At 42.2% G+C, this 13,697-nt stretch overlaps 1 protein-coding gene across 1 annotated transcript in view; it reads right to left on the reverse strand.

Moving 5' to 3' along the window:
* HGD (homogentisate 1,2-dioxygenase) overlaps window positions 1-13,697 on the reverse strand; it is a 96,113-nt gene that overhangs the window by 27,205 nt on the left and 55,211 nt on the right. Inside the window, exon 5 of the mRNA XM_033940322.1 lies at window positions 10,355-10,414. Coding sequence (XP_033796213.1) covers window positions 10,355-10,414 — 60 coding nt within the window. The remainder of the gene's footprint in view (window positions 1-10,354; window positions 10,415-13,697) is intronic.

A 13,697-nucleotide genomic window follows, 5' to 3' on the forward strand; every position in this document is an offset into this window, starting at 1 on the left:
ACTGAATCTTGCGTTGGATCTTCTTCCTCAGAAATCCTGGTGACCACAGGACAATGGCACGCCGACAATCGCACTGAGACCCAACATTCTCACAGCAACCAAAAAATAAAAGCGCCAACAATCGCGCGCCCGACATTTGCGCACCAGCGCACACTGAGACCCGACATTTTTTTTTTTTTTGAGGGTTACGAAGGGAAAGGTTATGAAGGGAATCCCCCCTCAAAAACTGGGTTACTTCGTAACCCTCAAAAATAAAAAAATTGTCCGGTCTCAGTGTGTCCTGGCGCGCAAATGTCCAGCGCGCGATTGTCGGCGTGCCTTTGAAATGCTCGTGTAGTTTATTTTTGGGTTGCCTTGAGAATGTCCTTTTCAGCTCTGTTGCAGTAAAATCAATACTATCCGCAGACATGTCATTTCCTTCTTGACCCACGATCCTTTTAGTGGAAGCAGATTCTCCATTTTGAGGCAGTTGGCTTGGGCATGACACAGATCTCGATCCCTATAGCATTAGTCACCCGTCTTCTCTCTCCTCCCCTCCCAAGCAGACCAGGAGAGTGAGCTGTTCTTGCTCCTAACCCACGCCCCTCCCCCTCTGTGATAGACTGTTACAGGCCGTGCCCCATGAAGTGAGGATTGGCTCTTCAGTCTGCCTGTATACTGGATTCAGCTGAGCAAGTGACTGAAAGACCTAACCGGGAGTTGGAGATGTTTTGGTTTCTGATCCCGATGTTCAGAAATGCGAGATCAGGGGTGAGCCAGTCTCTGGTTGTAACTTCTTGGATATGGGCCCCGCATCAAGGATTGATTTGTGTACTTCTGGCGGCTCTTCAGGCTGTGCTAAATCAGTCCAGGGAGTCCCCAAGCCGGTGAGAGTTTAAAAAAACAAAACAAACAACCTGTTGAGCAGCGGCAGCAGGATTCATGACCTTCCGAGTTGACAGCCGGGCGCTCACCAAAATTAGCTGGGCGGAGCGCCCGGCTGAAAGGCGCTAGGGAGAACACTGTTATTGGTTACCTTTTCTTAGGGTTGCCAGATTTTCCAATCAGAAAATCCAGACCCCTAGTCCCACTGCAAAGAAATTCAAACGGTTTTGTCTTTGTCTCCAACTATCACTGAAATGCTTTCACGTTTCCCTTATATATATTGATTTTGCCAACATTTGCTTATTTCTAATCTGAGGAAGAAGGGGTTACCTTCAAAAACTAATCATAAACTATATTAAGTTAGTCCAATAAAAAAGTTATTGTATTTTTTTCTTTATTATTTTGTTTTATTTCTACATATTACCTTGAAGAGTAGACTAACAGTCACCACATCTTTTCACTCTAGATTCTAAACCCCCCTCCTCTTTAGAGCCTAGTATAACCGGTCAAATATGCATGTCTGTTCTGATATGCGAGCAGTTATACCAGCCATAGAGTTGGGGGTAAATGCTCACAACTACACCAGGGACACATGGTAAATCATAGTATGCTATAATTTACACATATAGGCATGCCCCGATGCAGAATGGTACAAACTGCTTTTAGCAGTGGAAAATGTTCTCACATTGCTGTGAATTGGGCTTTCTAGAGGCCTCTCCTAGGTATCCAATGCCTTACTTTGGGCCTCATTATCTGGCATGCCCATGTTTACATTGCATTGCGATCCACCTGTCTCAACCAAAGACCCTTGTCAATTAGTAAATGAGGGATAGAAACATTCCTTTTTCTGTGTACACCCAGAAAACTGCATACATTACCCCGAAGGATCTGGGTCTCATTTGTATATATTTGATTGGTCATCCAGTAGCAGTTTATATATTGGGTTCAATAGATCAGCAACTATCAAAACTAATTTGAAACCTTGAGGATCATCCCTCATCCCAGTTTAAGCATAGAGTATATTCACTTCAAGCCCTTGTAGTAAATAGATCACACTAGAACCAACTTTCCCCAATGTTTTGATTTTATAGAAATTATAATGGAATCTTCAGATGATGGAGCTTATAATAAACATTATGTTAGCCACTCATCACACTCCTCATTGGTCCAAATTTCTCCAACCTTCTTCAAATCTTGTATAAATATTATTATGTTCATAAATGATCAATTATTCACCCAAAATTTGTAAAAAAAACAACTCATTAGTGCATATGGGAGGAGCAATTTCGATATGACGTCTAAATCCGAGTTTAGATGTTCTGTGGAGCATGAACAAAAGTCCAGTACCAAACCTGCCCGTTTTCAAAACTGCAAAATATCTATCTTATTTTTTCAAAAATGGATGCGTTTGTGCTCTTATGTGTCTATCTTTTTGAACTACTTTCAAGAAAAACATGTCCAAAAGAAAAATGCACAGAACAAGCCATTGGGACTTAGGAGGGGCCAGCATTTTTAGTAGACTGGCCACACAGACATCCCAGCCGAGCAGTAGGATACCCTAGAAGGCACTGAAGTGAACCTCACATTAAAAATCCCAGATACACATTTCACCATAGCCCCCTTATATTATATGGTGAACCCTTCAAAGCCCACTGAAAACTGAGTGTACCCAACTGCACACCACACCAATAGCCCTTATGCCTGCAAGTAACCCTGGGGTTGTGGGTTCAAACCCTGCGCTGCTCCTTGTGACCCTGGGCAAGTCACTTAATCCTCCATAGCCCCAGGTATGTTAGATAGATTGTGAGCCCACCGGGACAGAGAGGGAAAATGCTTGAGTACCTGATTGTAAAAACCATTTAGATAACCTTGATAGGCGGTATATAAAATCCTAATAAACTTGAACTTGAATGTGAGTACAATGGGATTAGGATGGTTTTGGAAGGCTCACAAATTCCACCATAAGTATAATACTTAGAGTGGAGTATGGGCCTGAGTTCCCATCTCTCTGATTCACTACATTGTCCACCAGGCTACTTCAGGAACCTGCTTGCAGCTGTAACATGACTAGCCATAATATCTGAAGATGTCATACAGATAGGTATGCACTGTTTAATTTACATCTTGGGGGGGAAGGGAGGGAGGGGTCTGTGACCACTTGGGGAGTGTGGAATGTCATGCTTACATCCCTCCAGTGACCATCTGGTCACTTTGGTCACCTTTTTTGGCATTTATTTGTTGTCTAGTGCAAGTGCAGTAATCAAAAATTGTTTCTATAAACTCAGAATGATTAGGTCCCTAGCTAACATTCTTGACCCTCAGTCTCTAAGCATTTTGATTTACTCTCTTATCATAACTAAAATCGACTACTGCAATTCATTATACAAAAGGTATATGTCAAAAAGATATCAGACGCCTCTAATTAATCCAAAACACTGCTATTAAAATCATCACCAACACTAAGAGATTCAATCACGTCACTCCCCTTCTAAAACAAGCTCAATGGCTACCAATACTGCACAAAATAACTTACAAAATTGCTATGCTAATATTCAAAGGACAAAATACTAAAGAACCTGCCTTCATCCATAAACTTCTCATCCCTCACTATCCGCCTAGAACTCTAAGATCCACCACCCAACATCTTCTCAACGTGCCCTCATTAAAGATCATCAGCACACGTCGGGCCACTTCATTCGCCGTAACTGCTCCCACGATATGGAACTCTTTACCAACCCACATCAGGGCAGAACATAATCTGGATAAATTCAAAGGAGGATTAAAATGCTTCTTCTTTAAAGATGCTTATGAAAACTGATCCAGTCTTTTGAATGCTTATGGACCAATAATAAACTGATCTTGTCTCTTCTCCCTTTTGTTTTTTCCCTTCATCATTTGCTTTTCTTTTAAATATTGTAGTTCTCCCCCCTTACCTCCTGTTCTATCATATGTCAATTATGTCCTGTTTTTAGTCTCTTGTTTGTATTTCCCTTTTTTATTACTGTAAAACACCTAAAATTCATGATTGGCGTTTTATCAAAATTTTCATAAACTTGAAACTTGTCTAGCTTCAGATATCCAAATTGTGCTCTGATCGTATTCTTAAATGTTCAATTATGGCAGAAAAACATTCAAGTCATAGGTCTGTCCTAGTCCTGCCCACACCCCATCTCTAACATGCCCCCTTGAGTTATGCAAACTGCAGATGAAAAGCATAGATAACCATCTAAAAAAATAGTTTTTGAAAATAGCAAATTTTAGAAGGTTTTGGCAAGAAAAACAGCAATCTGCCCTTTTATGCCATTTTTTGGATGCTTTTCTTTTTTGAAAATGAGTCCCATAGTATAATCCATCTAAAAAAAATCTTCAAACAAAACTTATATAATGTTCCTAACTACGTAACAAAGGCAGGAAATGAGTTAAATTTTCACTCCTCCACAGAAATGGCATTAGAAAACCCTCTGCTCAGTTTTCTTTTTTTTTTGCACACTTCTTCACATCTAGGTTTAATAGCCTAGCCCTGCCCAGCAAGGGAGCCTTTAAAAAATCAGCGCTAACGGCGCTCAGTCTCACTTCGGGCCCCCTACCAGACACCAGCAGGAGGCCACAGCTAGCCGGACTCGATCCTGAGAGAGAGGTCAGCGTGGGAGCCCTGCTCCGCCCCTCTCCTGCCCAGCAAGGGAGCCTTTAAAAAAATCAGCGCTAACGGCGCTCAGTCTCACTTCGGGCCCCCTACCAGACACCAGCAGGAGGCCACAGCTAGCCGGACTCGATCCTGAGAGAGAGGTCAGCGTGGGAGCCCTGCTCCGCCCCACTCCTGCCCAGCAAGGGAGCCTTTAAAAAATCAGCGCTAACGGCGCTCAGTCTCCCTTCGGGCCCCCTACCAGACACCAGCAGGAGGCCACAGCTAGCCGGACTCGATCCTGAGAGAGAGGTCAGCGTGGGAGCCCTGCTCCGCCCCTCTCCTGCCCAGCAAGGGAGCCTTTAAAAAATCAGCGCTAACGGCGCTCAGTCTCACTTCGGGCCCCCTACCAGACACCAGCAGGAGGCCACAGCTAGCCGGACTCGATCCTGAGAGAGAGGTCAGCGTGGGAGCCCTGCTCTGCCCCTCTCCTGCCCAGCAAGGGAGCCATTTAAAATAACAGCGCTAACCTAAGCTGCCACCACAAGTTAACTTGAGGTGAGTGAGAATAGCAATTTAACACTAACTAGAAATCTAACTACTAAGGCCCTCAAAAGTACCAGCAAATCCTACAACAACCACTCTCTACCACTCACACAATGGATACAAGTACACCCAAACTCATCTTCGCCCTACTACTGCTTTCCCTCTTCACAGATAAATGGAAAACAGCAGGATACCACACACAATCAATCCCAATCATCACAGTACCACACAAACCCTTCCTACAAACCAGGAAACTCCAAACCCCAAGAACCTTAATCCCCTGTTCATCATTCAGCCATACAAGCATACCCTCAATCTGGGGAAAAAGACATACAACAAATGCCAAGACAAGCTCACAAAGACTACAGACATCACAAAAAATACTCACAAAAATAGCTCCTACCCCTATCCCTCTCAAAAAAACCACATCAATAGCATGCTCATACCTAAATATAAGATCAGTAAGCCCAAAGACAGAACTAATCAAAGACTGGCTAATTAAAGACGACCTAGGATGCCTCTTCCTTGCAGAAACCTGGCTCACAGCAGACACAGACCCTCACATTATTGAAATTTGTCCAAACGGATACAAAATTGAATTAGTATGCCGAGACAACAAAAGAGGAGGAGGGCTAGCAATCATAGTAAAAAACAACTTCAACATCAAAGTACTAGCCAAGCACTCCACACCTCACTTAGACCTACTAGCCTGTCAACTTTCAGATAACACACTTACAGGAAATCTAAACTGCCTTCTATGCTACATCACCCCAGGAAAATGGAACACCACTAAACAAGAACTAGAAGAGTTCATCCTCCAGAACTCTCTCTCCTCTACAAATAATCTGATCCTCGGAGATTTAAACCTCCACTTAGAAGACCACACCTCCAAACAAGTAGTAGAAATTCTATCATACCTCAAAACCCTATCATACCAGATCCTCAACCCAGAACCAACACACGAAAAAGGTCATCAACTCGATATTGCAGCATACTCATCCCCTAATCTCAACACACAACATATCAAAATCACCAACGGCGCCTGGCACCCCACCCTATGGTCGGACCACTATAAATATAACTTCACCATCAACTGGGAGCATAATAAAAATAAACCCACTCCTCCCAAAACAAGCATTACGTTCAGACAGAAAATCGATCCCACCACATTCTGGAGAGCAGTGGATCCTGTAATAGATTCCAGCAACCCTAGTGAATTCATAAATACCTGGCGGTCTCTCAGCGAATCGACCTTAAATAAACTAGCACCACTAAAATCAAAAAATAAAATATGCAGACAATCAGACAAATGGTTTGACACAGAACTCCTACATCTAAAAAGGAAATGTAGACAACTAGAAAGGGCATGGAAAAAACAGAAACAAGATAACACCAAAACAGAATGGAAAATCCAAATCAAGCAATACAAAATCAAACTGAAGGAGAAACGAAAAGACTATTACTCCAATCTCATTGGCACCGACAAACCAGACACAAAAAAACTTTTCAACCTAGTAAGAAACCTCACAGATACCAAACCATGCCTAGCCACCCAGGGAAACCTAACACCAACAGCCTCTCAACTAGCAGATCACTTCAAAAATAAAATCATCACAATCAGAACAACATTCAATAACTCACAAAACTACATAGAAGATATTCTAATAAAACCCACAACAGATGAAGCCATCTCAGCAGACAGGTCCTGGACCAACTTCCCTACAACCCAGTGGTCAGAACTGGACAGGCTATATAAAAAATACTGCAAGTCCTCATGCGACCTGAACAACTGCCCATCATACCTACTAGCAACAGCTTCCACCAACTTCAAAGCTAGCTACACGTTGTGGTTGCAAACCACACTCAGGGAAGGCCAGTTCCCACCAGACCTTGGAGAAATCATAATAACCCCTATACTGAAAGACCCCAAAGGTCTAATAAATAACCCGTCAAATTACAGGCCAATCGCTTCTATCCCTACATACGTCAAAATAATAGAAGGTCTAGTAGCACAACAACTATCCATGTACCTAGAAGCCCACAACATCCTACATCCATCCCAATCTGGATTCAGAACTAACCACAGTACAGAAACTCTTCTGGTAGCTTTACTAGACATAGCCCGAAGACACCTCAGCCAAGGAAACAGATTGCTAATCATCCAACTTGATCTCTCAGCGGCTTTCGATCTAGTGGACCATCCCATACTTCTCCAGATTCTAGACGCAATAGGAATCTCAGGTAAAGTGCACAACTGGTTCCAAGGCTTCCTTAAAACAAGAACATATAGAGTCAAGTCAAAAGAAATTCTATCAGAACCATGGTCTAACCCCTGCGGAGTGCCACAAGGCTCTCCCCTCTCTCCCACACTTTTCAACCTATTCATTGCTTCCCTAGGCAGCACCCTAGATGCCCTAAACATAACTTCATTCAGCTATGCGGACGACATAACCATCCTCCTTCCATTCGACATCCACGACCCCATCTCCACAGGACGCCTGAAAACTATAATGGAAACAGTAGAAAAATGGATGACAAATCATAAGTTGAAGCTGAACACGGACAAAACTAAATTCCTACTACTAGAGAAGGACAAAAAACCATCCCTAACAGAACTGGAAGTAAACTCAAGCAAATACCCAATACAGAGTTCCCTCAAAATCCTGGGAATACAACTAGACAGATGCTGCACTATGCAAACACAAATCCATAAAATCATCCAAAAAGCATTCTTCACAATGCGTAATCTGAGAAAAATAAGAAAATTCTTTAATAAAGACCAATTCAGGATAATTGTCCAATCCCTCGTGCTAAGTATGGTAGACTACTGCAACAGCCTTTATCTACCTTGCCCAATCAACACAATAAAAAAACTACAGACCGTCCAGAACACAGCCCTCAGACTCATATACTCACTCAGCAAATACGACCATATTACCAAAGCATACTTAGAATCTCACTGGCTACCAATAAAAGCAAGAACACAATTCAAATTCTACTGTCTCCTATTCAAAGTAACCCACGGCGCGGCACCCAGCTACCTAAACAACCGTTTTCACTACTATCTCTTATCCAGAAGAAGGAGAACACAGAACATTTTCACCTATCCTCCTCTCAATGGTACTCGACGTAAGAAACTTTATGACAACCTACTAGGGACACAGGCAGCTAATATTGACTCCGACATCTCAAAATTACTGATCGAAATTACAGACATAAAAGAGTTCCGAAAAGAAATAAAAACACTACTGTTCAAAAAATATATCCCATCAATCTAAACCGCCATCTAATGAGTTCCCAATCAATTCCTTGGGAATAGAATCTCTTTATCCAACCCAAACTAAACACCCCTACTGTCCATACCATCAACATTAATTAACCATCATCATGCAATCATCAAAACAATAAATACACCTCCGCTTATAGGCACATGATGCTACTCTCCATCCGAAGAAACTTGACTCAGCTCATGTAACATCTTTTGTAATCTAGAACAAATTGTAATTCCTTATTCTCCACCAGTAGTAAATTGACTCAGTTGCTATGTAACATCTCCTGTGATATTGAATGTACTATAATTCTTCAATATAATCTGTAATTATCTCTTCTCCTGTAATGTAATTCTACTGGAAACGCCCAGATATCCTCTTTATTGTAATCCGTGGCTATGTTACATCTGCTGCGATATTGAATGTATTGTAACTCTTCACTGTTACTTGTAATCTACTCTTCTCCTGTAATGTAACTCTACTGGAAATGCCCAGATATCATCTTTATTGTAATCCGCCTAGAACCGCAAGGCACAGGCGGAATAGAAATCCCTAATGTAATGTAATAGCCGATACCTTCATTACCACAGAATTTAAATTGAGCTGTTTGCTAATGTCAGAATGGGTATTTGCATACAGTTTGCAAATGCACAAAACTCCTTTTAGCATCGAGGCCTACATTCTCAAAAAAACACATTAAAAAACAACAGGCTGCTATCGCAGCCATTCTGGTAGCGATTTTAAAAAGCGAGTCATTCTCCAAAAAACACTCATGTAACTGAGTTGGAAGAGAGTACTCGCTAAATTTGCATGTGCCCATCGCTGGTGATAGTGATGGGCACATGCTCAGAATAAACAAAAAAAGATAAAAACAAAACCAGAAACACAATAGCAGGCTATGTCTCCCGTGCCAACCAACAACCCCTCCGGCAGCGGGAGACATAGCCACTCTCTCCTGCTGCCAAACGAACCCCCCTCCCAGCAGCAGGAGGGATGCCCATTCTCTCCCACCGCAAACAACACCCCCCTTGCAGCGGGAGAGATGCCCATTCTCTCCCGCACCAAACAACACCCCCTCTGCAGTGGGAGAGATGCCCACTCTCTCCTGATGCCAAGTGATCCCCCCCAGAAGCAGGAAAGATGCCCATTCTCTCCTGCCGCAAACACGCCCCTTGCAGCGGGAGATATGCTCACTCTCTCCCACCGCAAAGCACACCCCCATCATCAGCGGGAGAGATGCCCATTTTCTTCTGCTGCCATGCAACACCCTCCCCCTATCCCTCCAACAACCTGCACCCTCTCCTCTTACCTTGATATAGATGGCTAACCAGAGTGATGCCTACTCCCTCCAGCCAGCTGGTCCGCCTCTTCAAAACCTGGGCCAATCAGAGCCTCAGGCTTCTCCCCAGTACATCCCAGGATGCACCAGGGAGGGGAAGGCCCATTTTGAAGAGGCGGGCCAGCTGGAGTAGGCATCCCTCTGGTTAGCCATCTAAATCAAGGTAAAGAGGAGAGGGTGTTGGTCATCGGAGGCATGGGGGGGGGGATTACGTGGCAGCAGGACAGAATAGGCATCTCTCCCGCTGCTGGGGGGTGGGTCGCTTGGCGGCAGGAGAGAATGAGCATCTCTCACACTGCCAGGGTTTTAAACAGTGTTGTCACTGTACTGGTGCCCCTGGACCAGTCGCTGATTTTTGTCTCCAAAAGCCAACACCGCTATTGGAGAATAGCTCGGCGATTATTAATAATTCACTGGAGTACTCATTTCAATACTGAAGAGCCCATTTGCATGGCAGTGTTGGAGACTGATAGAAAGCTCACTAAATGCCGAGATAAGCCATTTTGATAATCGCTGCTAAAATGCGTGCATGCTAAACCGCGTTAAAGTTTTGAGAATCTGGCCCTGAGTGGTCATAGCAGTGCAGAAAATTATGTGCAGAAGGATGTGCGCAAAATCTATCACACTTTATTATGCTGGAATCTCAGTTTGTCTTTGAAATCAAAACTATCCCCCTCCTCTCCCCACCCCCAAAAACAGGCCTCAAATTCTTACCATCACAAAGTCAGTTTTCTTCTGGGATGCAGTAGGAATATTAAATGGCTTCCACCTCATCTGCAAATATAGCAGAAAGAAGAGAATTATTACACCAACAAAAATCATGAATTATGCACTAAATGACACAAATTAAAAACGGAAAATAATGTTGATGCTCCTAATTTTGCTCCATGTTGTTCTTCTTTTCTTCCTATTTTGGAAATAGTTTTCTCTACAATGACAAGAGTGCCCAAGGCATCAGCATCAGGGTGCTGGATTCGCCAGATGTGGCTGTGGGCTGAAAGGTGGCAGGACTCAAGATATATTGAGTAGCTGTACATCAGAATCAGCAGAAGCACTGATGCAGGAAACAAACCATTTTGTTCTTCACACCATCTGCTTCCACTTATAAAGCTCCAGAAACATGAGAGAAAATCCAGGCAGGTCTGGGATGATCACAAATGGCAAGTGTTGCAAGTCCTGGCACCCCCAAGATTTCCAGGGAAGAATGGGGTAGAGAAAGGTATGGCATCCTCAGCCTTGAAGAGGCTGGGATATAGGCTAGTCCTAAAGAATGTACTACTGTGCCACCATGGGTCTTCGGGTGCACATGTACTGTTGTGGGATAAACCCTGGTGGAGACTTAAGATTTATTATTACCGTATATAAAAAAGAAGTTTCCCCAAGAACTGATTTTTTTCCCCAAATATCTTATAACAAGTGTCGTTTATTGAAAAGCTATGGTTTATTGGACTTATTGCTAATTAGTAACATAGTAGATGACGGCAGATAAAGATCTGAATGGTCCATACAGTCTGCCCAGCCTGATTCAATTTAAATTTTTTCTTCTTAGCTATTTCTGGGCAAGAATTCAAAGCTCTACTGTGCTTGGGTTCCAACTGCCGAAATCTCTGTTAAAAAACCTACGCCAGCCCATCTAAACCCTCCCAGCCATTGAAGCCCTCCCCAGCCCAACCTCCCCCAAATGGCCATATATAGACACAGACTGTGCAAGTCTGCCCAGTACTGGCCTTAGTTCAATATTTAATATTGGGTTATTCCATGTCAAGTGATCAAGGGCTCCCTTCATGACCATCACGGATTTTGATAAAACTTTATGCACAAAGTCCCACATGTATCAAACAAACTTTGGTAAAGTTTTAGTTTCGCCTGTGGAATATTCGTGGAGATATAGCCATTTGTTTGACCCCATACTGCAATGACATACAGTACGACAGTGACATTCTGACAACTTTGAGACACAATATCTCACGAGCTATGTTTCCAAAAAAACTGAAACTTAGCTACCCTGCACAACTTTTGCTCTATTCAGTGCTACCAATAATAATTTTTGTCGAGCACTGAGTGAATGGCTGAATTACAGTAAACTTGGCCGAAAAAATTAGTGCTCCAAAAAAGTCAAAGTTTGACATTACTTAGCTCCCACAATAATTGAGTAATAAATGCGAAATTTGGCGCATAATGTCTCAGTACAACGTTGTTTTCAAAAGTACAATTTCAACCTCCAAGCTCTTTCCATTAGTTTACAAATTAAGTGTAAAGTTGCTAATTTGTGTAAAAAAGCCCAAAATAGTGTATTTTCAGCCTGCTTTTACAGAAAAATACCTTTCAGAAACTCTTTCAAATTAGTCTCATTAGAAAGAGCATATTTCAAACCCCCTAGAAAAGTGGGCTTCATTTTTCAACGCAGGTTAACAATGCCCAAAAAAGGGGGACAAAGTTGGGAGATGTCACCATGGCAATGGCCTACGTTTCAACTTACAATTATGTCACTTTTCACACTGTTTTTCCCTGTTTATTTTTACTCAAGCTTTGGGTACAATTAGAGTGTTCTTAATTAATGATTATTCCTAACTAGAAATTGAGGTGATAATTTTGTTGCATGCAGATCACAAATTACAACTTGTTTTCTTTTTCAGATCCACATTATTATTAATTCAGTTTAAAATGGATGCCAACGAATCAACTAATAATAATCCTTTTCTGCCAGACTGTGCCATTGGGCAAAAATTGTTGTCAAAGTGTCATGACGGCATATTTTATTCTAAAAAATGTGGGCTCATTTTTTTACATAATTTGTCAACCGATGAAAAATTGCTTATCACTCGGCGCTCTGAAGTTGAACTGATGGATAAAGACCAAATCTGCCTCCACCACAAAGCAAAGTATCTCGACAAATACGAATTAAAGCAAACATCGTGTTGTAATCCATTTGAAAAGAAAAATCATTGTTCAAAATGGATTGTTAAAAGTCGATCTTGCCATGTCTAATGATTTTAGAAAAGTGGCAAAAATAAATATCAAGCCAGGTCAGAAACTTTGCAGTAGGTGCAAAGCCCAATACGTTTCAATGAGTGAAGCTACTGCAGCATCTTCATCTTCAGACGATTTTGATATCAGCATCTCCGATGCAGTTGATCAAAGCTTGACTGCTTTAGGAACCTCTCCATTGAAAATTCGAAGGTTAGCTAGTAGAGATAAAGCCGGCTATGTGACACGAAAAATTGAACGTGTGCAGAATGTGATAGCCAAGAAGATTACATCTGCTGCTGGAGTTTCAGCTGAAGAAGTTGGGCCGTCTCTTCAGTCTGTAGAATGCAAGTTATGTGAAGATTACACTGACCTCATTGAAGAAATGAAAACGAAAATTGCAATATCCAACATGTCAATGAAAGTTCAGTTATTGACGATGGCCCCAAAAAGTTGGTCAATAAAGGAAACAGCAATGAAGTTTGGCGTTTCAGAGCGCATGGTCAGAACAGCCCAAAAAGTAAAGAAAGAGAAAGGCATTTGTTCTATACCTGATGCAAAAATTGGCAAGTCCCTTCCAAAAGAAATTGCAAATAGAGTTCAAGATTTTTACGAAGACGATTAATTCAGCAGAATATGTCCTGGCAAAAAAGATTGCATTTCAGTCTGCCTCAATGGTTTAAAAGATCAAAAGCAAAAGCGGCTGCTGTTGTGTAATTTAAAAGAGCTGTACGTGGCGTACTGTAACAAATACGGAACTGAAATTGGTTTTTCCAAATTCCGTGAGCTCAGGCCAAAGTGATGTGTAACCGTTGGTGCATCAGGTGCACACTCTGTGTGTGTCTGCACGATACATCAAAATGTAAAGCTCATGCTACAAGGCGCCAATGTCAAAGAGAACTACAAAGTTCTTATGGAAAAAACTGTGTGCGACCTAAATGTCAAGGACTGTATGCTACAACGATGTCAAAACTGCCCTGGTGAAGAAGCACTAACAGCATACCTGGAAGAAATATTCAAGGATTTAGATCCAGAAGAATCAATAGAATTTAAGCAATGGGTTCACGCTGACCATGAAACATTAGAAACA

Source organism: Geotrypetes seraphini, chromosome 4 (assembly GCF_902459505.1).
Source record: "Geotrypetes seraphini chromosome 4, aGeoSer1.1, whole genome shotgun sequence".
Lineage (NCBI taxonomy): Eukaryota > Metazoa > Chordata > Amphibia > Gymnophiona > Dermophiidae > Geotrypetes > Geotrypetes seraphini.